The sequence below is a fragment of the Asparagus officinalis genome, chromosome 6 (genome assembly GCF_001876935.1).
Source record: "Asparagus officinalis chromosome 6, Aspof.V1, whole genome shotgun sequence".
Taxonomy (NCBI): domain Eukaryota; kingdom Viridiplantae; phylum Streptophyta; class Magnoliopsida; order Asparagales; family Asparagaceae; genus Asparagus; species Asparagus officinalis.
In genome coordinates this window covers 33733386-33760625 of record NC_033799.1, presented here as the reverse complement: position 1 = coordinate 33760625, position 27240 = coordinate 33733386, and the positions used below count along the sequence as shown (strand labels likewise).

The following is a 27240-nucleotide window of genomic DNA, read 5'->3' as shown; positions in this document are numbered from 1 at the left end:
TAAAGTATGATGTGATCAATGAGACTTCTGCAAAGAAGATTTGGGAGATCCTTGAGAGCAAGTATTTGACCAAGAGTGTGGAGAATCGCTTGCATTTGAAGAGGAGGCTTTACCGCTTCCAGTTGAAGAAAGGAACCTCCATTGGTGATCACATGAACCACTACACGAAGCTTCTTGCGGATTTGGCGAATGTGGATGTTAAGATTGAAGATGAGGACAAGGCGTTGTTGCTATTGAGTTCCTTGCCTGACGAGGAATATGAGACCTTCGTTCTTACTCTTATTAATGGGAAGGCATCTCTTTCGTATAGTGAGGTCACCGCTGCACTTGTGAATTATCAGCTTCGAAAGAAGGATAAGGAGACTTCGTTTGAGCCGGTAGCGGGGGCGTTGGTCGCAAGAGCAAAGGGTCCAAACCGTAGTGGGAGGTCGCAGTCTAGAGGGGCACATCTTGGAGTTCGTAAGAATCAATGTGCCTTTTGCAAAGAAGATGGACATTGGAAAGCCGATTGCCCAAAGTTAGTTGATCGAGCCGGGAAGAATAAGGGAAAAGCTATTCAAGCTTCAGAGGCGAATGTTGTCAAGGCTAGTGGCAACGATTCAGATTCGGATTCTTCGGGCTACTCGTTATCTGCACTGCCGTCAGTTTGTGTTGCCTACTCTACAGAGTGGATATTGGATTCGGGTGCTACATACCACATTTGCCCTAGGAGGGATTGGTTCTCCAGCTTTCAGGAGTTGGAAAGAGGGGATTTCGTGCTCATGGGGAATGATCACAAATGCTCTATTGGTGGTATTGGTACTGTTCGGATCAGGATGAGTGACGGGGTGATTCGGGAGTTGGTTGGAGTGAGGTTCGTTCCTCAGTTGAAGAAGAACATCATTTCACTTGGAGCTTTGGAGGCAGCTGGCTATAGGGTGACCTTGGCGGATGCACGCTTGAAGGTTACATTTGGGTCCATGATTGTGATGAAGGGCGTCAGAAGAAGAAATTTGTATTATTTGCACGGAAGCACGGTGATTGATAGGGAAATGACGACTTCATCAGATTCGGCTAGACTGTGGCATTGTTTGGTGCTGGGGTATATGATTGGTAATACCGTGCATTGGTTGTTGAGGAGTGCTATGACCTGCAGATTGAAGTCCTGTGAGCACATTAGGATGAGCGAGACCGTGGTGGAGTTTGGCACTTCTATCCATCGAGCGAGGGGTCTTTTTGGAGGTGTTCAGTCAGGCATTTGGGGGCCTTCCAAGGAGGCATCATTGGGAGGTAATCGTATCTTGGTTTCCACAGTTGGTGATTGTTCTAGGCATTATTGGGTCGCGACCAGTTCCCGTTGGTGTAAAGTCCTAGAAGTCAACAACAATTGGAAGAAGTGTATTGGCAGAAAGGTAACTCATTGTTTCAGCTTTGGTAGGGGTCCTTTCTTGCGTTGGTGCCGAGCTCACGGCAATAGGAGACACTTCATTGGTGTGGAGACTTTGGGGCGACGAGATGAGATGACAGTTTCGATGGGTCGTTCCTTTCTGGAGGAGGATCGGCGTTTGATGTCGAGCATTGGCATTGGTGTGCGGGCTTCGACATATTTGGGTCATCTTATGCATAGGTCGCCGACTGCTGCTTTAGGAGTTATTAGATCTGGTGGAGCTGCTTCAGATTTTGGGTCGCGTCGGATATTTGGATACCCAGCATTTGGTCACATCGTGGATGTGAGATTGGATCCGATTGCGCGTTTGGGGTTCGGAGGCTCAGTTGATTATCGTTTGGGAGCTTCTGATTTTGTTCTGAGCAGGTATGTCACTTTTGACTCTCGGCAGGTGGAGAGTGTTGATCAGGTCATTTGGATATCGCAGCAGGTGGAGAGTGATGCTACTCCACGTTGGGTGGAGATTACTCCACATACTCCAGATCATACTGCGTCATTTGGGATTCCAGCTAAGGTGACACAGGTTGGAGATCATTTGGTTTTGGATGCAGATGATGGATTGGTTTTGGATTCAGTTGCAGCTGGTAGATATAGTTTGGATATGGCCATTGGTTTACCTCAGGTGGAGGTGTTTGATTTGTCTCAATTTGGGGTCATTGGGAATACTATCAGTTGCAGATCGTTTGGTGATATTGGAGAAGAGTTGCAGACTTTTCTATTTGATTGAGGGCCTTTGGAGGCCGTTTGGGTGAACTACGTGAAGGCTTGATTCCTTGGGCAAAGGATACGTAGGCAGTCATTTTGATGCAGCCGATTTGGTGAGCGACATCGACATTTGGGGTGAGTGTTCACACTCTCATTTGGGTCTCAGCATGTGAGGCATTTGTTTGGTTGGTGTCGGCTCAGTTTTGGGAAAACTTCGCCGAGGTGGAGAATTGTGGAGAAGAATTGGAAAAAGCAGATTTTTGGTCATAAGTCGACTCATGCACAGGCATAAGTCGACTTATGGTAAGTCGACTTATGTTGGTGCATGAGTCGACTTACGTTCTGCTCTGGATTGTTGGTTTTTTGCTCTGCCAAGTCGACTTATCAGGTCTGATAAGTCGACTTATGATCTCTTCTCCAGTTGCTGTTTTTCGCTCTGCCAAGTCGACTTATGCAGACTGATAAGTCGACTTATGACGGGTTTTTTGGAAAGTTCAGGTTCCTATTTGCAGTCTGTTTGGGTTTCTGTTTTGGTATAAATACCAATACGATTTGAGGGTTTTGTGAGGAGAGTTTTGGGGTTTTGGAGCACAGAAAAAGAGAGATCTTTCTGAGCTATTTGTTAGGGTTATTGGTTGAGAGATTGAGAGATTTGTTGGTGAGATTAGTTGGTTCGTTTGAGCGATTTGTAATCTCAATTTGTACTCTCCTTCTCTATTAGTGAAAACCCACCCCCTTCTTGCCCCGTGGACGTAGGCAATTTGCCGAACCACGTAAAACCTTGGTGTTTGTGTTTTGTTTGGTCTTTCTCTCGGCGTTCGTTGGTTTGGTTTCTCAAAGCATCAGTCACAACAAGTGGTATCAGAGCACGGGCAACGCCATCTTCTTCTTTATCTGACCATACTCTCTCTCTCTTACAACTTGTAGCAAGTCTCCATTTGTCAACACAACCAGATACCTCTCACAGTCAAGTAAATCGTCCGGTGAATATGCAATTTGTTTGATCGTCTTATCACCTGCAAAATCGTAAACAACAGCTACCCCGTACTCATCAACCGCATAAACCTCACCCTTGTACCAGATGACATCTTTGATATACAAGGGGGAACCCTCTACATTAGTCCACTTGTCATCTCCGACCCTACAAAATGATAGCACTTCAAACATAGTGATGATTGCAATCACTAGTATGCAATCTTCATCACCATTCAAATTTCTCCTCTTATTTGAAGGATCTGATGATATGACACCCTTGAGAACAAATCGGAAATCAGTGTGTTCATCGTAATTGACCCAACTAGTGGGATGTTCGAATGCGTCAAGCGATGGGAGAGGGATTTGGGCCCTTGTTAGCGGATTCAGCAGCTGTATGCTTCGACCTTGTGTATCAACCGTGAACAACCAACCATAACGGGATCCAACAGGCCACTTATTTCTTATTTCTGGCACGACAAACTCCCCGTGCCGTTTCCCATCTGAAATAGAAAAGAAGTTGATGTTTTCCCACTCGTTGTCATTACACTGCATTAGCATTGGCAGGGGAGGGGGTTTACTAGGCAGGACACAGAGGCACAATGGTAATTTCGACGGAAGTGAGTGAATATTATCCATGACAAAAGAGCGGAATTTCCTAGAAACAGCACCAAACCGAATAACATCTGCATGACCAACTATCTTTTCAACTATCAGTCGCAAGATATCGATAGGGAGTCCATCGAGTGAGCCCATTTTTTACAATATTTCTGAAAACAATGAGTACCAATAAAAAAATTAAAGAAAGAAATAAGATGCTATAGGCTAAGTAATTAATAAGTTAAAACATGACGCAAAACAGTAGCACATAATCACATACATTCCAACCAGGAAGGAGGACATATTTAGAACAATTATTTTCATTAGAAATTAACTCTTAAATCTAAGATTGCAGGTCATGTTTAAATTGAAGGTCAAAGATTATGATCACTAAAATTGAGGAAAGACAATTGGCAAAAACTAGTTCCTAAACCAAAGCTAGAAAATTATCAAAATAAACGAATACGCGTATCAAAGTTCTAGGCATTCAATTTTGTAGAAAAATGTCATTCCTACTACATACATATATATAGGAATAGTCAGTGGTGGATAAATGATTTATGGAAAGTGGTGTCAAAACATAATAATATTTAACACAACGCTCACCAATTAGTTCTCATATTTTGATAACAATACATAATGACATCATTAAAAACACTATCAAATATAACATTTGTAACTATGTCCAATACATAACTGCAGTTTAATTAACTTTAACCAATGGGGTATATAAGCAGAAAAGTCTTAAGTTTATAAAGAGAACTCTTTTTAAACCTTGACCTGGTCCAACTAGTTTATATCTCAAGTTGGTCCAACATTTTCTCTTTATTTATTGCTGCGGGCTGAATTTGCAACACAGGAATTTCATTTAACCTGGGCTTCATTTGCTTGTATGGCCCTATGGAAATCAAGCAACTAAATAAAGGAACCAAAGGAAGTGATGCCACTTGACATCACTGTCTTGGATGTGGATCTGCCTGAATAGTGTACAATGATAAATGAGAAGGGAAGATTGTCAAATAAAGCGAAAAAAATAAAAGCACTAAACTATAGATAAAACAATATTGCTAGGTGGGTTTACATCCTAACCAACGCCTTCTCAATCTTAAATCTCCACTACAATATATACAAAATTGTAGTTCATCTCTAATATAAGTAAGAATAAGAATAGGACAATGTTTTCAGACAATTCAAATTTCAAATTTGTCCAAGAAAGCAACCATGTTAAAACTTATGTACAAAAAATAAATCAAGTTTTCCATGTCATCAACTACTAAGATTGATGGCATGGCCAAAACTGGGTAATAATTATTTATACATGATACCTAAGTGATATACTTTAAATATTTTTGTATTAAATTACTTCATATATACAAGCACATATATTACAGAAGCTTTATTCTTAAGTTCAATTTTTGTAATTTAAAATAACGTAAAGATTATATATCGCTAACTTTTAAATAAAAAAAATGTCTAAAAAATGTTACATATATATGAAGTAGATAGAAACACATGAAAAAAAATGTCCTTTATGTATCCGCATCTTATCGCTATAAATGATTATGTAGTCTTTTTCAAGAAATTACGAAATTATTCTGCAACAAAAGATGGATTTTTTCTTCAAATATTCTAATTTCCAAATTCAGATATGAAAACAACCCTATTTCAATTTTATTAAGGGGGTGTTTGGTTCAATAGTGGGCAAGAATAGGATTAGGAATCCCATATTTTCTATGGATTCCTAGCTAATCCATAAAAAAGTTTAAGACAACTTTATGTTGTCATGGAATCCTTTTTTTCATTTATATGTTTGTTTCATAACATGAAAAAATAGAATCAAACTTTATAGAAACACTCCAATTCCTATTCTTTAGTTTGGTTTGGAATGAGAATAGGATTTGGTCTCATAATAATATATGGTTTGCGAAGAAACGGAATCCCAAAAAAAAAGAGAGGGGGAATAGTACAGATGCGTCAGCTTTCTGCCCCAAATCCGCCCAAATCATTAGGATTTTGGTTTCTATAAAATCACCATACTTTCTTAACTTTATAGATTCCGAAATCTATAAATTTTTGGTGAACCAAACTCAAGAATAGGATTAATAAAGAATCGTTTATTTACAATTTTGCCATTGTCAAACCCAAATCCTATTCCTTTTCCATAAAAATGGTGAAACAAACATCCCCTAAAAAAAGAGACCAAACCGTAGCAATGTCATTAACCTCCGTTGATGACATGACAAAACTATGTAATTTTTTTAAAGAAAGGTTAACATGATCTATGTATTGCATCAATTTTAGCAACATTAATAACAAAACAATGATCAATTAAATTAGTTGGAGTAGAAGATCTGCCGACCCTTGTAGTCGCCGCTGCGGCCCCCGTCAGATTCTCCATTCAGATCCGAAGACATCGCCTTCGGATCGATCTACTCCGGAAAAGGCTCGAATCTACTTCAGATTCGACGCAGGAGTTCTTGAGAGGTGAGATCGGAGGCTAGGGAGAGAATTTGTTGGGCATCTGCTGCTGCTTTTGTGTTTTTTTATTAGGTTTGGGCTTTTCTTTTTGTTGGGTCTGGTTATTGGATTTTTAGAGAGAGAATTTGTTGGGCTCTTCTTTTTGTTGGGCTTTTCTTTTTGAGAGGAGGAAGAGGCACGAGCAACACTAGTTGAATATATATTCTATTATTCTACTAAAAAAACAGGGACCATCCTAACCTTCAAGTTCATTTTAACCTTCAGGTTCGTTCTATTTTAAACCTTCGGGTTTCATCCAAACATTCGGGCTCTATTTTAAACCTTCGGATTTCATCCTAACCTTCGGGTTTCTTTTAACCTTCGGGTTCTATTTTAAACATTCGGGTTCCATCCTAACCTTCGAGTTCTACTTTAAACATGGCTGCAAACTTTATTGAGAGGTTTTCTCAGCTTGATATGAAATTTACAGGGACCAATTACCATGAGTGGTCGATTTCTGTGCAACTTCTTTTTGATGCTCTCGATCTCACGAGCCACATTGATGGCATGCCGCCTCCTAAATCTGGAGCTGATGCTAAGCAAACAGTGGCATGAGCTCTTGCAGACCGTCGAGCACGTTGCATTATTTCTTCCTTCGTAGAGATTGATATCCACATGCAGTTTGTTAGTCTCCAGACTGCACTTGCCATGTGACGCCAATTACAAAGACTTTATCAACAATCTAGTCATGCCCACTCATATTCTGTCTACCAAGAACTCTCTTTTGCTCAACAAGATGAGCGATCCATCTAAGAATTTTATAATTTTATGCATGCTCAATGGTGCCAACTTGCAATAATGGAGGAACCTTTGTGTCAAACTTGTGCGACTTGTTCATGTGCTACCAAACAGAGTCGTGTTCGCGATCAACATCGACTATTTCAATTCTTGATGCGTCAGCGACCTGAGTATGAGTCATTGCGTAGTCAAATTCTTCATCGGTCACCACTACCAACTCTTGATGATGCCTTGGCCGAACTCATCACTGAAGAGACTCACCAACATGTCCTAAACACAAAGACTACTTCTATTCAAGTGCTCTGGTTGCTCAACAACCATCTGTACCACAGTCATCTTCGGCCACTGTCTCAGCACCATCAGTCTCTTCTAATAAACAAGGAATAATTATTGTCGGTATTGTCGTCGTTCTGGACATATCATCCAAAATTGTTTTAAGCGACAACAAGCTAAAAACCGACATCCTCGTCAATGATCGACTGCTACAGTGACAATTTCTGGTGCTAAATCTTTTGCCGATGAGTGTTCTACAAACCCGGTTGTTTTCTCTGGTGCTCCTGAGGAATCTACTTCGAGTGTTACTCTTTTTGTGCCACAATTGATCAAGATGCTTTAAGGGCATGACACCTCTATCTTCTCTCCGGTTGATGATCCAAGTGTCCTTACACCCTCTCCATTAGGTACCTCTGTTCATATTTTTTCCACTATCTCTGGCCCCACAGGTATACAGAAAAATATTTGGATACTAGACTTGGTATTTCATTTCATATGACTCCACATGCATCTGTTTTATCCTCCATCACCTTTACATTCTCAAGTCAATGTTTTTACAGCAAATAGCTCTTCTTTCTCTGCTACACATAAGGGATCTATTACTGGTCACTTATCTGTTCCATCTGTTTTACACATACCACATCTTTCATTGAACTTACTTTCAGTTAGTCAAATAATTGATCATAATTGTATTGCAGTTGTTGACTCTACTTCTTGTTATGTGCAAGATCGTCAGACCGGAGCCTTAATTAGTCAGGGACATAAGCGTAATGGACTTTACATTATGAATCATCTAACACTACCATCCACTTCTATCACCCATTCTGCATCTGTACACTCTGTCACCACTCACGCTGATGCTTTTCCCATAGGAGATCTTTGGCATCATCGATTAGGTCACTTATCTACTGATCGTCTTCGCTTTCCATCAAATAATGGCATTTTGGGTAGTTATCCTATTTCGAGTCTGTCTACTTGTATGGGATGTAAACTATCTAAACACGTCAATGAACTTTATCCTCTTAACAAGTCTCAAAGTAGCTTCCCATTTCAATTCGTTCATTCGAATGTTTGGGGCCCAACCCCCTTGTCGTCTTGTAATGGTAATAAATATTATGTTATATTTATTAATGATTTTTCTCGTAACACTTGGGTTTATTTTATGCATCACCGGTCATCTCTACCTCAAATTTATAAAGATTTCACTACTATGTTCAAAACCCAGTTTGGCATTACTATTAAAAGCTTTCGATCTGATTCTGGTGGTGAATCACTCATGAGTTTCGTTGTATTCTAGCTGATCAGGGTACTCTTTCACAGCTTTCATAGTCCTATGCACATCAGCAAAATGGTGTTTCAGAAAGAAAACACCGTCATATTACGGAGACTACAAGATCATTACTCATCTCTAGCTCCATGCCTAAACAATTTTGGGCTGATGCTGATGTTGTTGCTACAACTATGTATCTCATCAATTTGATACCCTCTTCAGTTCTTTTTGACATATCACCATTTGAAAATTTAACATCACGTCATCCTTCTTATTCACATCTTCGTGTATTTAGTTGTACTTGTCTAGTTCTATTACCATCTCATGAAAGAGATAAGTTATCTCCTCGTTCTGCGATTTGTGTTTTTCTTGGATACAGTCTTGAGCACAAAGGATATCGCTGTTATCATCCAATTAAAAAGAGACTCCGCATTTCTCGAGATGTGACCTTTTTGGAAAATGTTTCATATTACTCTAGACAGTCTATCAATGACAATAATACATCACCTACTTTCGTTGATCTTTCATTTCTTGAGCTTACCACACCTTCGATTCCAGTAGATTCATCACCTTCCTCTCCATCTCCATCTTCATCCTCTGATGATCACCAAAGTGTACATGTTCCAGTCTCACCTGCTGACCATTCAAACTCGGCTCCGGATGATGATTCTTCACTAGCTGATCGCCGCTATCATCTCTGTATTCGTAAGGCAAAACAATTTTTGGTTGTCTTTCTTCATCTTTTACTCCTACTTTTCATGCCTTCTTAACAGCCATTCATTCGCATCATGAGGCTACATCTTATCATCAGGCTGCTTCTTCTCCTGAGTGGCGAGCAGCTATGAAGGAAGAGTTAGCCGCCCTTCAAAAGACTGGTACCTGTGATCTTGTCTCATTACCTCCAGGCAAAGTTCCAATTAGTTACAAATGGGTTTATAAAATTAAAACATGTTCAGATGGTACAATAGATCGGTACAAGGCTCGTCTAGTTGCTCGAGGATTTACCCAAGAATATGAGATTGATTATGAGGAGACTTTTGCTCCTGTTGCTAAGATGACATCAGTTCGAGCACTTATTGCTGTTGCAGCTGCTCAACAGTGGCCTCCCTATCAGCTTGATGTGAAGAATGATTTTCTTCATGGTGATATTCATGAAGAAGTTTATATGCAACCTCCTCCATGTCTTCCTCATTTGTCAGGACAAGTTTGTCATCTTCGTCGTGCATTATATGGCTTAAACAAGCTCCTCGGGCCTGGTTTGAGAAATTCAGCTCTACAGTACTTAATATGGGCTTTAATCAGAGTGAGGTCTATCATGCGATGTTTGTTCATACCTCTAGTCGAGGCCGCACTGTTCTTCTTCTTTATGTTGATGATATGGTCATTACTGGCAATGATACTTTATTTCTGAATACTGTGAAGACTTCTCTACATGAAAATTTTGAGATGAAAGATCTAGGACATCTTTGATATTTTCTAGGACTCGAAGTTGCATATGGACCACGAGGATATCTTCTTTCTTAACAAAAATACATCACTGATCTTTTGGCTTGAGTTGAGTTGACTGATGATCAGATCACTGACACACCTATTCAGCTCTATCAAAAACTAACACCTGATACAGGAGAACCCTTAGAAAATCTCACTCGGTATCGTAAAATTGTTGGTGCTTTGGTGTATCTCACTATTTCTCGACCAGACATTGCTTATGTTATTCATGTGGTGAGTCAATTTGTTCAGTCTCCTACCTCAGCTCACTATGCTGTTGTACTTCGTATTCTACGCTATCTTCGTGGCACTTCATCTAGAGCTCTTTTGTTCTCCTCAACATCAAAGCTACAACTGCGTGCCTTCTCTGACTCTGACTGGGCCGATGACATTAGCAATCATCGATCTATTACCGTTTTTTGTATATTTCTTGGTGATACTCTAATATCATGGCGAGCTAAGAAGCAAGATGTCATATCAAAATCTAGAGTTGAAGCAGAGTATCGAGCTATGTCTAATACTACCTCTGAGATTATCTGGTTGTGACAGCTTCTGCGTGACATGGGCATTGACTGTCTCTCTCCGACTCCTCTCTATTGTGACAATCAAAGTGCAATAAAGATTGCTACTAATCCAGTATTTCATGAGCGCACAAAACACATTGAGATTGATTATCATTTCAAGCGGCATCACTTTTCAAAGACTAAGGCGATCTCTTTACCATATGTTTCTTCTGAGCTTCCAGCTTGCTGATTTCTTCACCAAAGCTCACACCTCCAAGCGTCACAAATTTTTACTTTTCAAACTCTCGGTGTTTGATCGACTATGAGTTTGACGGGGGTGTTAAGAATATATTAGGAGATTATCTACCTTATTAAGATAAAAAATATGATGGAATTATGCTGGAATAATTACATTATTCCTTACCATATTTGTACAATATAACTTGTATATATTCATGGTTCATGGAGGGAATACATCAAGCCTTCCTGCTCAATAATTCTTCCACATCTAACAAATTCAAACCCAATAATTTATTGGATTTAGAAAATGCCCTCTAGGTATTCAAACAAAAACTTTTATTTATTTATTTGAATTAATTAATCTGATTTTGGAAAAATATGGTCAAACATAAGTTCAAGCTAATCATATTCATAAGAGGCGATCTATGAAGAATAAAAAGACAAATCTACACAAAACTATAAAATTAGGTTATCCAGTTTAGGAATAAAAACCTAGATCTAATAAGAAAAAGATTGACCTAATTAGGGTAAGGGGCTGTTTGGTTGACTGAGAAACTAAAAAAAGGAAATCAAAACACCCGACACACCCATGTGAAGGTGTTTAATTTCCTTTTCTTTTGTTTGGTTGAGAGAGGAAAAAAAAAGATGTTGTGCGTGTGAGACCCACCCACTAATAAGAAACCATCTTTATATTGATTATAATAACATATACTAGATTTCTAGAGTATAGTCTTCTTAAAGGATGTCTTTGGCATGATGGACATTCTCTGTTATATTCATTTGCAAGAGACACTATGATGAAATAATTTTCACCATTAAGAGTAACAATTTATCTTTGAGTTTGTATCAGTGAGATGAAATATTAGGATACAGTTTCTTATGTATCTCAGACCTACAAAGAGAATAACTTTTAATCAATATTGATTTCTTAGCATGCATTTTAGTATTTTTATGATAATTATTGCTTTGGAAAAAATTGATTATGTTTGTACAATATTTGAAGATGGATACAAATCGAGAGGAACTTGCGCGTAAAATGTGTGGTGCAGCCGCTGCAACCGTAGTGATTTTGATGATGGCATTCCTCCATCATTATCAACACGCATATCGTCGACTTAGAAGACAATGTATCCTTGTGATCCGTCGAATACACGAGATTTAAATAGGAATGACCATATGCGTCGTATATTGAGTAGTAGTAGCTCTAGCTGTCAAGACTATCTCAGGATGCGCATTGAACCTTTTTTGAACTTAGCTCAGATGATGATATATGGAGGCCTATTGAAAGACACAGTCCATGTTCCTATTGAAGAACAACTGGCCATGTTCCTTTACATAATGGAACAGAATCTAAGAATAGAACTTGTAGAATTGACTTCATACATTCCGGATAGACTATTAGTAGATATTTCAACATAATTATAGGAGCTATATGCAGTCTTTGAGACAGGTTCATGAAACAGGCCCCAAATAAAACTCCAGCAGAAATAAAAGAGAAGAGTGAATAGTTTCCCTATTTCAAGGTAAATTAACTATATTGCTTATAAATACTTGTAGTAACTTTATTAGGATAATACTAATAGAATCTTCGATAACGTTTTTTATTCAGGATTATATTGGTTTAATAGATGGAACACATGTAGATATAATTGTCCCAACTAAACATGTTCCTAGATTCAGAGGACATAAAGGGATCACACAAAATATTTTAGCTGCAGTGACACCAAATAAACAACTTACATATGCCATGGCTAGTTGCGAGGGAGCTGCTAATGACTTTACAATTCTTAAAGATGCACTAGCTTTGCCTCCTCGGGGTGGTTTGTGAGTCTATGAGGGCAAGTCATCAACAAAACTATGATTGAAATGATGAATTACTTCATGCACATATGCTATTGTAATCTATTATCATTTACACTTTAGGAAAATATTATTTGTGTGATACTGGATACCCAATAATGTCTAGATTCATCGCCCCTTATCATGGGGTACGTTATCACTTGAAAGAATATATTGAAAAAGTTACCAACAATTGCCGAGAGTTATTCAATCTTCGACATTCCTCTCTTCGAAGCAAGATAGAGTGCACATTTGGAATTTTAAAAAATCGATTCAAGGTTCTTACTTCCAGACCTCATCATCCCTTCCCAACTCAAGTAGACATTGTACTTGCAAGTACAATTATACATACCTATATTGCTATTGCCGATTCGTATGATAAACTTTTCAATGAGAATGTAGATATGATTGAGGAGGATGGAGATATCTTGAATGAAGATGGCACATCCAATGTTGATTTTACGCAACAAATGACTCAACAAGAACAACTTGATTCATGTGAAGAGTGGAAGTTACGTAGAGATCAGATTGCATATGACATGTGGGTTGATTACTGTCAACGACACAGTAGAGGGAATACTTTTGAGACTCCTTTTTGATAGATATGATGTTGTATGCAATGTTGCTATTTGTTTCTTAAATATGTTGTCACTTGTACGCAATGTTGCTATTTTGTAATTACTGAAAGTTTATTGTTGCTTGTATGCAATGTTAACCTTTTGTACACAATAGTAGTACTTGATAAATGTTTATGCCTTTTGTTCTTGTGTTTCTGAGTGAAGACAATTCTTATCTCGTTTTATTTTGTCAATGGCTATTCCATTTGTTAGGTTTTTCCGGTTGTTCTTTCTTTTATGTATTTCCATATTCTAATGTATTTTCTCTATGCAATAAGCATGGATAATCAAAATGGGTTTGTTCGTCCTGGATTTTATTCTAAACCAATGGATAACCAAGATAGAAGAAACTCAAATATTTTATTTCCTGAAAACAGCCCAACTGAAGGAATCTCCCAAGCTCCATTTGGATTTGGTCAGTTCCAAACTCCTATGATGTCGAGTATGCTACCTATGATGCCGAGTATGCTACATTTGTTCTAAAACCAGAACAGATACATGTGTGTTGTATCTGAATAGATACTAGCATGCTTTATTTGTTCAAATTCCTTTTTATTTGTTCTTTCAAATAATTCTAATTGTTACATAATGCCATGTTTGTTTCAGAAAAATCCGAAATTAAAAGATTATATCAACAAGCCACTGAAGCATTTTGATGATTTGAAGCTTATCATTGGAGATGATTTTTTAACCGGGGAGTTTATAAAGAACATATATCACAAGTTTGAAGTAGACAGTGATTCGATAGATCTTGATTCACCCATCCATGCAACAACATCCCCTGTTCACGTGGGATCATCCTCAGATGTAGACGCAAATAGAAAGGATAAAAGTACCAAAGCTACTCCCAGGATTGAAAAATTATCACATGCAAACAAGCGTCGGGGTGCATGCCATGAAGATCCTATAGTGATGACTAACTTTCTTGATAAAGTGGGTGAAATTGCATGTGCACTTAAAATTTCAATCAACATTGGAGTGAAAGATTAGCTGACAATGTTCATGCTCTTCATCAGTTCCCGCATCAAAATTTCAATCAACATTGGAGTGAAAGATTAGCTGACAATGTTCATGCTCTTCATCAGTTCCCGCATCATGTATTAGATCATGCGTTTGAGCTTCTATATGACAATGAGAGGGATGCTATGCGATTCATAGCAAAACCATTGGAGTCTAAAGTGGTTTGGATGAATAACGATGTGGCGTAGCACGGTTTAACCACTAATATAGATGTTGAGGACAACATTGAAGAGTCTTTCGAATGCCTTATTAGTATCATTGTGGTTGATTTATGGGAGTCTATGACTAAATGGTATCTTTTGGTTTGATTTCCTTCATATTAGTATCATTGTGGTTGATTTATGGGAGTCTATGACTAAATGGTATCTTTTGGTTTGATTTCCTTCAGGTTGAACTTTTTCTCAGTCTATGACTAAATGGTATCTTTTGGTTTGATTTCCTTCAGGTTGAACTTTTTCTCTTTGTCTGGGTGCATGTTTTAGTGCTTTGTTATGGGAATTTGCTTGTGTCTGTTGCTTGTTTGGTTCGTTTCCTTGATATAGAGAAATGCAATTCCATGTAAAGAAACACAAGTTTTGAGTTTTTCAAACTTTTCCAAGAAATAGATTGTTTTGCTTTGGTTCGCACATAAAAAATGGTGGGAAACCAATGTATTTACTTTTCTTGTGTTTGGTTCGCATAGAAAAAAATGAAAACTTTTGTAAACAAAGCAGAGAAGGAAAAAAATCTGACGTGGCAGAGTTTTCATCAATTTCACTTGGTTGGGGAAGGAAATCGGAGAGGGAAAAAATCTTAGTTGGCGGCGATTTCAGCAGAGTTTTCCCTCTTCCATTCAAGCGAACCAAAGCGGCACAAAGAAATGGACGGAAACAAAAAAGCTGACGTGGAGGGCTAAAAATCTGACGTGGAGGGGTTTTCTGAGTTTTCCACCCCTTATAATAGCGAACCAAACAACCCCTATATGTAAGACTTTTAAACTTAAATTAAGTAGTTGTTTGATCTTAATTTTGTGACCTCGAAATGTCAGTAGTATAGGACGGGTCTTAGGGACTAGCTTGGATATTTGAATTGCTATCAACTTGATATTTTTTCTTTTTATATGTGTTTGTTAATGTTATTTATTGAGGTTTGTTATTAAATGGAGGAGGGAACTCCGATCACATGAGTTTCCTTTGAGTTTATACTGCTTGTGAATTTCATTTTGTTTTATTTTTGGTTGAAGAGATAAATGAGCAAAGTCAATATTGGTGTAAAGAGATAAATGACTCACAAAACTGCTTCAGGAAATGAGCAAAGTCAATATTGGTGTAAAGAGATAAATGACATTATTTGGTATCTAGCTACGAATACATGGTAATGTGAGTGAAACGAATTATTTTTCTAATGGTTTATTTTGAGAGTAAATGACTTTATGATAGAGTATGATAATCATAAGAAATAGTTATGAGATTTTTGTTTGTCTTTTATGGAGGTAATCTTACCTATGGTAATATTATCCATTTAAGTGGGGTCCACATGACTACCAGTTTACAACGCACACGAGCGTTTGTAGATTGTTTTGCTTTGGTTCGCACATAAAAAATGGTGGGAAACCAATGTATTTACTTTTCTTGTGTTTGGTTCGCATAGAAAAAAAAGGAAAACTTTTGTAAACAAAGCAGAGAAGGAAAAAAATCTGACGTGGCAGAGTTTTCATCAATTTCACTTGGTTGTGGAAGGAAATCGGAGAGGGAAAAAAATCTTAGTTGGCGGCGATTTCAGCAGAGTTTTCCCTCTTCCATTCGAGCGAACCAAAGCGGCACAAAAAAATGGACGGAAACAAAAAAGCTGACGTGAAGGGCTAAAAATCTGACGTGGAGGGGTTTTCTGAGTTTTCCACCCCTTATAATAGCGAACCAAACAGCCCCTATATGTAAGACTTTTAAACTTAAATTAAGTAGCTGTTTGATCTTAATTTTGTGACCTCGAAATGTCAGTAGTATAGGACGGGTCTTAGGGACTAGCTTGGATATTTGAATTGCTATCAACTTGATATTTTTTTCTTTTTATATGTGTTTGTTAATGTTATTTATTGAGGTTTGTTATTAAATGGAGGAGGGAACTCCGATCACATGAGTTTCCTTTGAGTTTATATTGCTTCTGAATTTCATTTTATTTTATTTTTGGTTGAAGAAATTGAATGATTCACAAAACTGCTTCAGGAAATGAGCAAAGTCAATATTGGTGTAAAGAGATAAATGACTTTATTTGGGATCTAGCTACGAATTACATGGTAGTGTGAGTGAAACGAATTATTTTTCTAATGGTTTATTTTGAGAGTAAATGACTTTTTGATAGAGTATGATAATCATAAGAAATGGTTATGAGATTTTTGTTTCTCTTTTATGGAGGTAATCTTACCTATGGTAATATTATCCATTGAGTGGGGTCCACATGACTACCATTTTACAATGCACATTATGCAAACCAAACACACTTCTTTTTTTAATTTCATGAATTGATTAGAATGCAAACCAAGCAAAGGAAAAGATAAAATTAAAATTGGTGAGGTGGATGTCAATTTTCTCACTCGTGTCATAAATACACAACAAGTTTACTAATGACAACAAAACAGGCCCTCGAAGTAACTTCCGAACCCTAATCAGAACCTACCACCTTTAAGATTCTGACGCGTGTCCATCGCAAGAGTCACAAAGAGAAGTAAACAAACTAGATGGGCTTTGTAAACGGGCGCTAGATGGGCTTCCTATGGGCTTGGCTTTGTAAACGGGCTCGGGGTCCCAACATTTATATAGCTATATTCATGACAAAAACAATGCACATAATAAATAATTAGCATAATAATTCTTTCTGAATATTTCCAGTGGAAATTCTTTTCACATATGAATGAACCGAGGAAAGCACAATATCTTTCCATCAGGGTGACATGAGATTGATATTGATTATGCTTCATCAACTAGTTCAAACCTTGAAGTTTGTCCCATTTAGCATGGGAATTGAGTTGATGTTAGCAGAAATTGTTGCAGCAGATACATTAGCTGAAATAAAACAACAAATGATCACATCAATAACCATAATCAATAAAATTCAAATAATGACAATCCCCATCCAAGATACCGGCACAACATTAATATCAAGTCTTTGGACAGTAATATTAACTTGTAAGTGATACCTTGTTGCAATGATCAAACATTGACAATAACTCTGACGGGGTAGATGTCTCTTCAACGAACTCGTCGTTTCAACATGAAAGTTTGAGAACTAAATCGCTCTTAGATATTTTTCTAGGCTAAGTTGGTTGCAGGAGGGGGGTTTTATTTGTAGCCTCCAAGTACTCCTTCAACAAAAGCCAAAGTTTTATTCGCGTTTCCTTAAAAAACCCATATCGATTTATATGTTCCAGTAAGCCCAAACTAGACCTTGGCCTTGTATTTTTCCGTTTAGGAATCCGATATAAAATCTAGGGTTTTCTTAAATATTAGTCCATTACATCTTCAATAAATTTCATATTAGTCCACCACCTAGTCTCTTAAATCTTCAACAATTGCACATTACTCCCTCAAGCCTTATAAATCGCATATTACTCCCTTGACTCCTACGGGATCTTGGAAAATGGTTCATCAGTTAGTATTTCAGTTAAAAACATTTATCATTGTTGAGTAACCAAAACTCTGCAATTACTGAACTACCTCTCACTTTGATATTTCAACGATTTGTGAAACTCAACTTTAGATTAGAATCTTTTACTAATCATTGGAGAAAAAATCAAGTAAATTTAGATTTATTTTAACCATGTCCATATTGGGTTTAAACTTAGGGCTGAGCAAAGTATAGTTTAAACTGATTAAAGGATCGAAACGCCCGAACATTTCCACTTCGGTGCGGTTTTTATAGTAAGTTAGGGTAGGATCGATTTAAGCTTTCTGTTGATGTTAAATGATTACACAGTCAATTGAAAATGGTTGGATGGGGGTGAAGTTAATGAGGGGTCACTTCCTTCCCTAAATATTCTGTTCTGAGTTGAGTGATTGAAGCCTGCACAAGTAGAAACTCATGAGAAGCCGGAGCTTGGTTCCCCCGTGGTTCCTCTGACGATCAAGTCAGCTGGTGAATTTGAGTGGGGAGAATGATTCTTATGTGTGCAGTAGTTTGCCGATATGGCTTAAGAAGCAAAAGTAAAAAGTCATAAGCCCCTTTCTGTAAGAATAGTACCTCCTCTTTATGCTGATGGAATAAGAGTAGAATTGTTACTTCGGCCGAGCACAGCTTGCGGTGAAGAAGCATGAGCTGGAGGCTGCGTCAGCACCAATTTTACACGCGTCGCTCGATGAGTGGAAGAGAGATCACATCAGCATTAAATGTATCACGCCTCGCTTCCCAAAATACTGGGGAATCGGAACGTGAACAAGCCCGCGAATTATTAGATTAAGGAGAATAAATAAAATTAAACATTTTTCCTCAACCTAATACGCTAAGCGTCAAGAAATAAATGCAAAGGCACAGGTCCTCGATCACAGTAGCGAGAATATAATAAACAATTCAGAATAGAAAAAGTCATATCACAAATGGAATATCATACGAGACATAATATTCTAGTCAAACACGCCCTTATTACAAAACTATCCAATTGAATACTGGAGAGATATATAAAAATACACTGATCAAAAGGAAATAAAAGTGCTACAAAAATAAACTGAAAGGAATAACTAAGCTTCGGTTTTTTCTGTCCGGTTTGCAAAGTACTCCTGCGGAGGATCCTCTGGTTCTGGCGCATCTCTAAGCTGGACTTGTCCTTCCTCTAAGTCTGACATACACCAGAGAAAACATGTGTACTTCAGCGTGCATGGCACACGGTAAGACCCCACAAAAGAAAAGAACGAACGAAAACCCAATGCGAAAAACGATACAACAACAGAAATGACAAGAAACGTGCAACTGAAAGTCCAACAAAATCAACATGCGAAAATACTACTAAAACATGATAATCATAAGGCTAATTGCACACTGTAACCGGGTCGAGTACTAGCCATCCTAAAAACTCACTGGTGCACATCTCACATAGAGTCAATATTCATATTACCGGATAATTGATTGTTCACAAATCCTCTAGGCGCATCTAATACCACTACATGAATCAGTCAGAGGACTACACTCAATCCGATCTCGGCCTGGTCCGAACTCAGGCAAAGCTCAGGTGATAAAACAGGTCACGGACTAAAGTGACTACACGAATTCACTTTAGCCCAACAAATCAACCCCAGTGACTACACGAATTCACTGGCGCAAGCCTGGAAGATACATCAACAGTCACATCCGATCACATGAATAAAGACTTCCCCATTCCAACTCTTCTCATTTTTCTAAGTCAACAATCAAAGTCCACAATATCTCTGGTTCACCACCTAGGCTTTACTACTCCCTAGGCTTTACTACTGACATCACTCCTCTTAGAATCGACCCCGTCTCTCATCACACACTCCTCTCGGTGTACAAGTGTATTACAAAATGATCTCACAATGAATGCTCAATTACAAATGGTTTGTTCTCTAATACATGATGAGAACTAAGTGTAAGCTCACTCAATCACATCCACAATCCAAATTATACAATATATGAAAATACTCAAGCTCAGTGGTTGTGTGTGAAACAATAAATAACAATAAAACTAAACTTAAATCAAACTAGCACAAATATATATAAGAATCAAAATGTAAATATGCTAGAAGATAAGTTTAGAGAAACTTCTCTAAGAATCAAGAGTGAGAGAGATTGTGATTGAAGCCCAAACACTAAAGATATGGTCTCCTCCTCTTGTAAAACTCTCTTCACATAAACACTTGTAAAACAAACTTAAATAAACTTTAAACACCCTTTAAAGTTGTTTAAAAACTCTTTTGGTAGTAGGAAATAGTTATAGCAAAGGGGTATATATAGGGTAGAAGAAAACAACCCAAGAAAACACCAAAACTCTATTAAAATAATAAAATAAGCAAAATCTGAAAAATAGTCGTTACTGTGCAACAACTAGTTTATAAATCGACTTAGGACAGGGTATAAGTTGACTTGTCTGATATAAGTCGACTCATATGAGTTATAAGCCGACTCAGCAGACGAAAACATTAAACTGCACAACAGATCATAAGTCGACTTGACAAGGATAATAAGTCGACTCATCATAAGTCGACTTGCATGATTTTTAAGTCGACTTAGCAGATTCAAAATGCATATTCCAGCACAGTTCATAAGTCGACTTGCTACAGTACATAAGTCGACTTATAAACATGCACAAGCACTGTTCATGTATAAAATCTGAGTTTTGAAGTGCCTAAAAAATAGCAAATAAATTACAAAAAAATAAAGCTTTGGGAAATGTTTATAAATATGAAAATTAACATGCTACAAAAAGAATTTTTCAATTTGCACTTTCCATTGTAAAATCTCATCATTTTGCAAAAACACTCAAATACATGTTTGTATAAACACTTGATTTTTGACTTAAACTAAAGTTTAAAAACTTTTGTATGGCTTTATAGACTTAGAAAAAGGTACAAAATAATATTGTCAAGTCTATAATCCACAAACACAATATTTTCTCAAAAATTCTATTTTGCATAAGATATGCATTTTACAAAAAACAAAATGATAAATATGAAACATATGAGTATGTATATGAATATATCTATTGTTTCATATTTGTATAGCTAGGAGTATGTATATGAATATATCTATTGTTTCATATTTGTATAGCTAGACCAAAAACAAAACAATAAATATGAAATATGTAAGTATATATCTATTGTTTCATATTTGTATAGCTAGACCAAAAACAAAACAATAAATATGAAATATGTAAGTATATAATTATATAAACAATTATATTTATTTCATATTTATATAAACTTGAAAACTTTAAATGTGTATGTGTGTATATGATTAAGTATATGATTGAGCTTGAAGTATTTACACACAAAGTATAAACCCTAAACTATAAAAACTATACCCAAGCAATCTTGATCTTCAATAAGCTTGTCTTGGTTTGCTTTGCCGATGAAGATTGATCATGAATCTTTGACTTGAATTACGAATTATTTCATTCCAATTCCGCCAACCTCCATTTGATATGATCGTGTAGGCTCAATCCAACCAACCACTAACATTGATGTTTGTCTAGAATATCTAATGAGCAAAACAAATACTAGACAAATGATGTTAGAGATTGTTTGTAAATCGTCATCAAAACAATGTACTAAAATTTGAGACTAATGAGCAATTATTGAGATTTGACCAAATTACAAGACCTCCCATCTCAAAAAAAAAAGAAAAAAAAGAAAAGAAAAGTAAAAGAAATATAATCTAGTCATATATTTATTTAAGAATTCTCATTAAAACTAAAACTATATATAATTAAAAAGTTCTAATAATCAAAAAAATTAATGCTAATTAAATCATAAATATCCATAATTTAAAGAAATTTGTCCTAATAAATTCAATGAAAACATATTCAAAAATTATAAACAATATTCTAAAAATTTAAAAATAACAAAATTCCCCTTGAAAAACAATAATTTCAAAAAAAACCTTGAAACTTAAAAATTACAAATAAAAAATTCAAAATTAGAAATAACCCCAAAAAATTCAAAAATAAAAAACAACTACCTTGAAAATTCAAAACAAAGAAAAACAAATTCCTTTATAATCTAAAAATTTCAATCAAAGCTTAAAAAATATAAAAAATCTAAAAAAATACTAAAAAAATCTAAATATTACAAAAAACCATAGAAAATGTGAAATTGCAAACAAGCCTGCTGAAATATAAAAATTTCATACAATCCCTTAAAATTTTAAAATTGAAAATGGCCACCTAAAAACTTCAACAACTATAAATATTCATACTTCTTTTATAACACGAGAATTACACACAATTTTCTAAAAGATCTGAAAATTACAAAAGAAACCCTTTTGAAAAATATGAACATCATAAAAACTTTATTGGGGGTTTCCTACAAAAAGTTATTGGTGGTTAAATGAAAAAATTTAAAACTTATTTGGGGTTATTTGTTAAAATTTTCAAGGGTTTTCGGCCAACATTTATTGGAGATTTAATGAGTTTCAAAGATATCTAAGGTTTAATGTCAAGTGACCAAATTTTTTAAGGATTTAATGAAATTTTGCTCATATATTTTCTAATTTTGATGGATAGAATATATAGATGATTACAGAAAAAGGGTTAATTTTACAAAAAACCTTGTGAACATTTGGAGGTGTTGCACATAACCCCCCTGAGTTTTGTTTGTCTTACATAACCCTCTTGATCTTTAGGGTGTCTCACACAATCCCCCCTAAACTATAAAATTTTCTCACAGAACACCCTTACATGAAATTTGCAAATAACTACAATTTTTTGAGAGTAATTTAGTGGCGAGTGTATGTTGCCTTAAATGACAATTAAAAAAGTTTAAAAAAATTTACTCAAAGATATTTTTGTTATTTACAAATTACAGAGAGAGGGGTTGAGTGAGATAAGGTAAAGATTTTAGGCGGGGGTTGGGGTTGGGAGACATCCCATAATTCAGGGGGTTTATGTGAGATAAATAAAGTTTAGGGGGGTTATGTGCAACACCCCCAGAGCTCAGGCGGTTCTGTGAAATTAACCCTAGAAAAAAATCATAAACCCAACATAAATAATCAAAGTATTTAACCAAGTGTAATACACATGCATTCTAACTAGTCATATTATATATATACTCCTTTAAAAGCATGAGTTCGGGAAAAACATTTTATACTCAATATTACCCTTCATTATTTTAAATATTTTATTTAAATATTAATATATCCTAATCATAATTATATCTTATCCTAATCTCACGTGAACTATCTATAATTCAATAATTTAAAAAATAATATTAAGAAAATATATAAAATAGCTTTACCGTAGTAGTTTGTTACTGTAAAGAAGTTATATGAAGTTAAAGAAAAAAAATCTTCTGTAAAGACTCTCAACATGAAATCATGGATCAATTTTGAAAGTATTATAAAAAACCTAAAAAGTTTTAAAATTTTACAAAATACCCTAAAAAGTCTAAAAGTATAAAAAAATATCCTTACATTAAAATTTATAATTAACACCTCAACGTCTCCAAAATTATAGAAACACCCTCAAAAGTTCAAATTACAAATAACCACTTTGAAATTCTAAAATTTTAAAACATAAAAACAACATAGATGAATTCAAGAGATTACGCTCAGGAACCTAAATTTTTAAAATTTGCCAAAATTAGCCTTAAAGTTATAAAAATTGCACAAAAAACTCCTTCAAAATTTAAAAATTGCAATAAACTTTAATATTTCAAAATTTATAACCGGTATACATTAAATCTAGAAACTATTGAAAAATCACTGAAATATGAATTTTTTAAAAATAACCCAAAGTTTTAACAATTATAAAAAACACCCTCAAAATTTCAGAGTTGCAAGAAATATCTTGACATTTAAAAACTATCACCAATACATGAAACTTAGAAGTTACAACTGTTAGACCCTAGAGGGAGGGGGGGGGGTTATTAGGGTCTTATGCTAATCTAATCTGATTTTATACCAATTAAAACTTATTAACATATATATTCTTTTAGGATAGATATACAATATGATATGAGCAAGAATATACAATATGAACAATGAGATACATCCTATATGATAAAAATATATGCAAGGATATATAAACTAACACAAGGGTGATATAATCAAATTACAAATGTGATAGGGTAAAATATATAAGAGTAATAGGCAATTGGCGATACAAGATAAATGCATAAGCAAATGCGCCAAAGACAAACTCAGACACACTCAAATGATCATGGAGTTCGGACCTTCCGTCCTACGTCTCCGCTCCCCACTCCCGGGGAGAAATCCACTATCACAGTCGGGTTTTCTACGATCACCCGAATAATATTTACACCTCACAATGTCGGTTTTCAATGTTCACCGATCAACGTTCACACCTCACAATTTCATTCACGGAGTTCGGTCCCCACGATCTACGTCTCCGCTCCTCACCTCGAGAAAATCTCCACTACACACTCGGTTTTCTAGCTAACCGAAAACTTTATAATCTCACAATATAACAATAAATTGATTTGTTCTCTAATACAAGGCGAGAACTCAATTAAGCACAACTCAATGATACAATCTCACACCAACCCAAATATACTATGTATGCAAATACTAAAAGCTCAATATGGGTGTGTGTAACAATGAGTAAAATCAAATCAAATCAAACTAAACTCAAATATAAATACTAGCTTAATAGAATGATAATCAAACAATACAAAATATAAAGCTAGATAGAGTTTAGAAAACTTCTCCAATAAATGACAAGAGAGAGAGAGAGAGATGGATTGAAGCTCAAATATCAATGAATTGATCTCCACTTCCTCTTGTGAAATTCTTCACAAACCAAACCCTTAAACAAACTTAAAACCAAACTTAAACTCTTTTTAAAACTTGTTTAAAAAACTTTTCTTCAATTCTCTGTTGGTAGAAGAGGGGTTGAGGGGTTTTTATAGGAAGAGAAACCAACAGCCAACACCCCAAACAAAACAACAAAAATCCCAGAAAATCAGGAATACAAATCTGTATAAAAAGATCCGTTGGGGTGAACGGCGGTCGATCGTGGAAAACTCGCGGTCGACCGCGAGCCATCTAAGAAACCCAGAAAACTTCCAGAGACTTACGCGTTCGACCGTGACGGTCGACCGTGGGAATTTTCGAGCTGACGGTCGACCGTGGCGGTCGACCGTGAAAGTTTTTGCAGCCCACTAAGCAAAAGACACAAGCGCGGTCGACCGTGGCGGTCGACCGCAAACTGATATATGAAATGACAGTTTTGAAACAGATTTTGAGACTTTTAAAAATATGTTAAAAATAACAAATGAAGTCTAAAAATAATAAAACTTTAGGAAATGTATATAAACATGTAAATGAACATGTTACAAAAAGAATTTTTCAAATTGCATTTCCCATTTGTGAAAAATCATCATTTTACAAAATAGTCAAAAACATGAAAATGTAAACATAATAGTTTTGACATTTTAGCTTAACCATGTTTTGAAACATTACAAAAAGATTTTATAGACTTAATAAACGATGTATAAGATTATTGTTAAGTCTATAACCCAAGAAAACAATATTTTCACAAATACAATAGAAAATGAAACATATGAGTATGTATATGAAAATATATTTGTTTCATATCTAAGTAGTTAAACCAAATCACAAAAATAAATATGAAATATGTAATTTTATATTTATAAACATGAAAGCCAAAACTTATGTTGTATATATATATGACTACATATATATATATATATATATATATAAAGAAACCAATAAAATGTGTGTGTATATGATATTGAGTTTAACGTACTTAACACACATAATATAACACCTAAACTAAATTACCTAAGCTTGATCTTGATCTTCATTGTAGCTCAACTTGGTAAACTTACGGATGAAGCTTGAACTTGGGTCTTTAACTTGAATTGTATGGCTTCACTCCACAATTCCGCCAACCTCCATTGGATATGATCGTGAAAGCTTTATTCCATCCATCCTCTAACTTGTTGTTTGCCTAGAATAAATACGAAAACATAAACACTAGATAAACAATATTAGAAATAAATTGTTTGTTAAACATCATCAAAATAAGAAGGCCAACAACAACTACCAAACTTAAAAGTAATTTTTTTTAAAAACACTCTTAATATTTTTAAAATTACAAATCACACCCTCAAAGTTTAAAACCACAAAAATATCTAAAGTTTCAAAACTTAGCAAAGAAAAGTGTAATTTTTTAGTATTTGTTGATAAATATAAACAATAAGAATTGATTAAAAACATCTTGTTAAGGAATAAAAATTTTAAAAATATATGGTAGGTTAAACATTATCATCACTATATAAATAAAAGTAAATGTATATAATTTTACTAATATATTGAAGCAGTAAAAATACATAAGTAACGTTAATTGATAGAAGTTTAAGTCCATAAAAATGATAAAAGACTATAATATAATAGCTTAATATTAATTGATTATGATTTAGAGATATTAACATCTGATGTTAGTAATATTTATAGGGTAAAAGAATATAAAGAATTATGTATGGAAAAACTATTATAATGTTCAAAGATATCATTCAAAAGAATCAAACTATTTTCATTACAAACGGGAAAGTGATAGAAATAAATCTATAGTTAGGAAAACGTCCATGAATCACTTGAATTGATATTAATATAAGGCATATCTATTAAAAAAGCATCAACTGAGTTCTATTGAAGAATAATTTAACAACATTATCTCAATCAAAGAAGAATTCTCCATGGAAGATAAGAAAAATGAGTAAGTATTCATAAATTTCATACTTTATTCTTTAAGTACTAATTATTAATATTATAATCTAAAGCAAACTGGGAATGAAAAATAAAAGTATTTGGTTCAAATCTTTGTGGAAGACAAGGATAGAGCAAATGTAACATTATTAACATAACAGAAATTCTTATTGGATGCACATCATGAAATTTTATTGTAGAGAAAAAAAGAACTAGCTTCTAATCTTATTTAAGTAATAAATTAGGACTATAAAGGATTTCATATATATGAAATTAACATTTATTTTTATTGAAATAGAAAAAAACCAAAGGCTGTTTTCAAGAAATTCGTGTCCAACATCACAAATACATTCAACTTCTTTGTTCTTATTGAAATAGAAAAAAAAAACTAAAGGCTATTTTCAAGAAATTCGTGTCCAATATCAGAAATACATTCAACTTCTTTATGAAGTTAAATGAGAAAATAAATAAAAGATTAATGAGCCTAAGGAAAGATAACAACATAAAAAATACTGCTTCAGCATGATGTCACAATCGATATAGATGATAAAGACACTACTCTAGAATTCCTTAGGAAGAATATAAAGATAAAAAAAATATTGATCTCAGCTCAATAAAAAAATAAAACAAAAGAAATTAAAGAAATGT

General features: G+C 35.2%; 1 protein-coding gene across 1 annotated transcript; it reads right to left on the bottom strand.

The window, feature by feature from the left end:
• Nucleotides 2993–3859, bottom strand: LOC109846041 (putative F-box protein At5g55150). Its single transcript, XM_020415264.1, has one exon. The coding sequence runs from the start codon at nt 3857–3859 to the stop codon at nt 2993–2995; it is 867 nt and encodes a 288-aa protein (XP_020270853.1).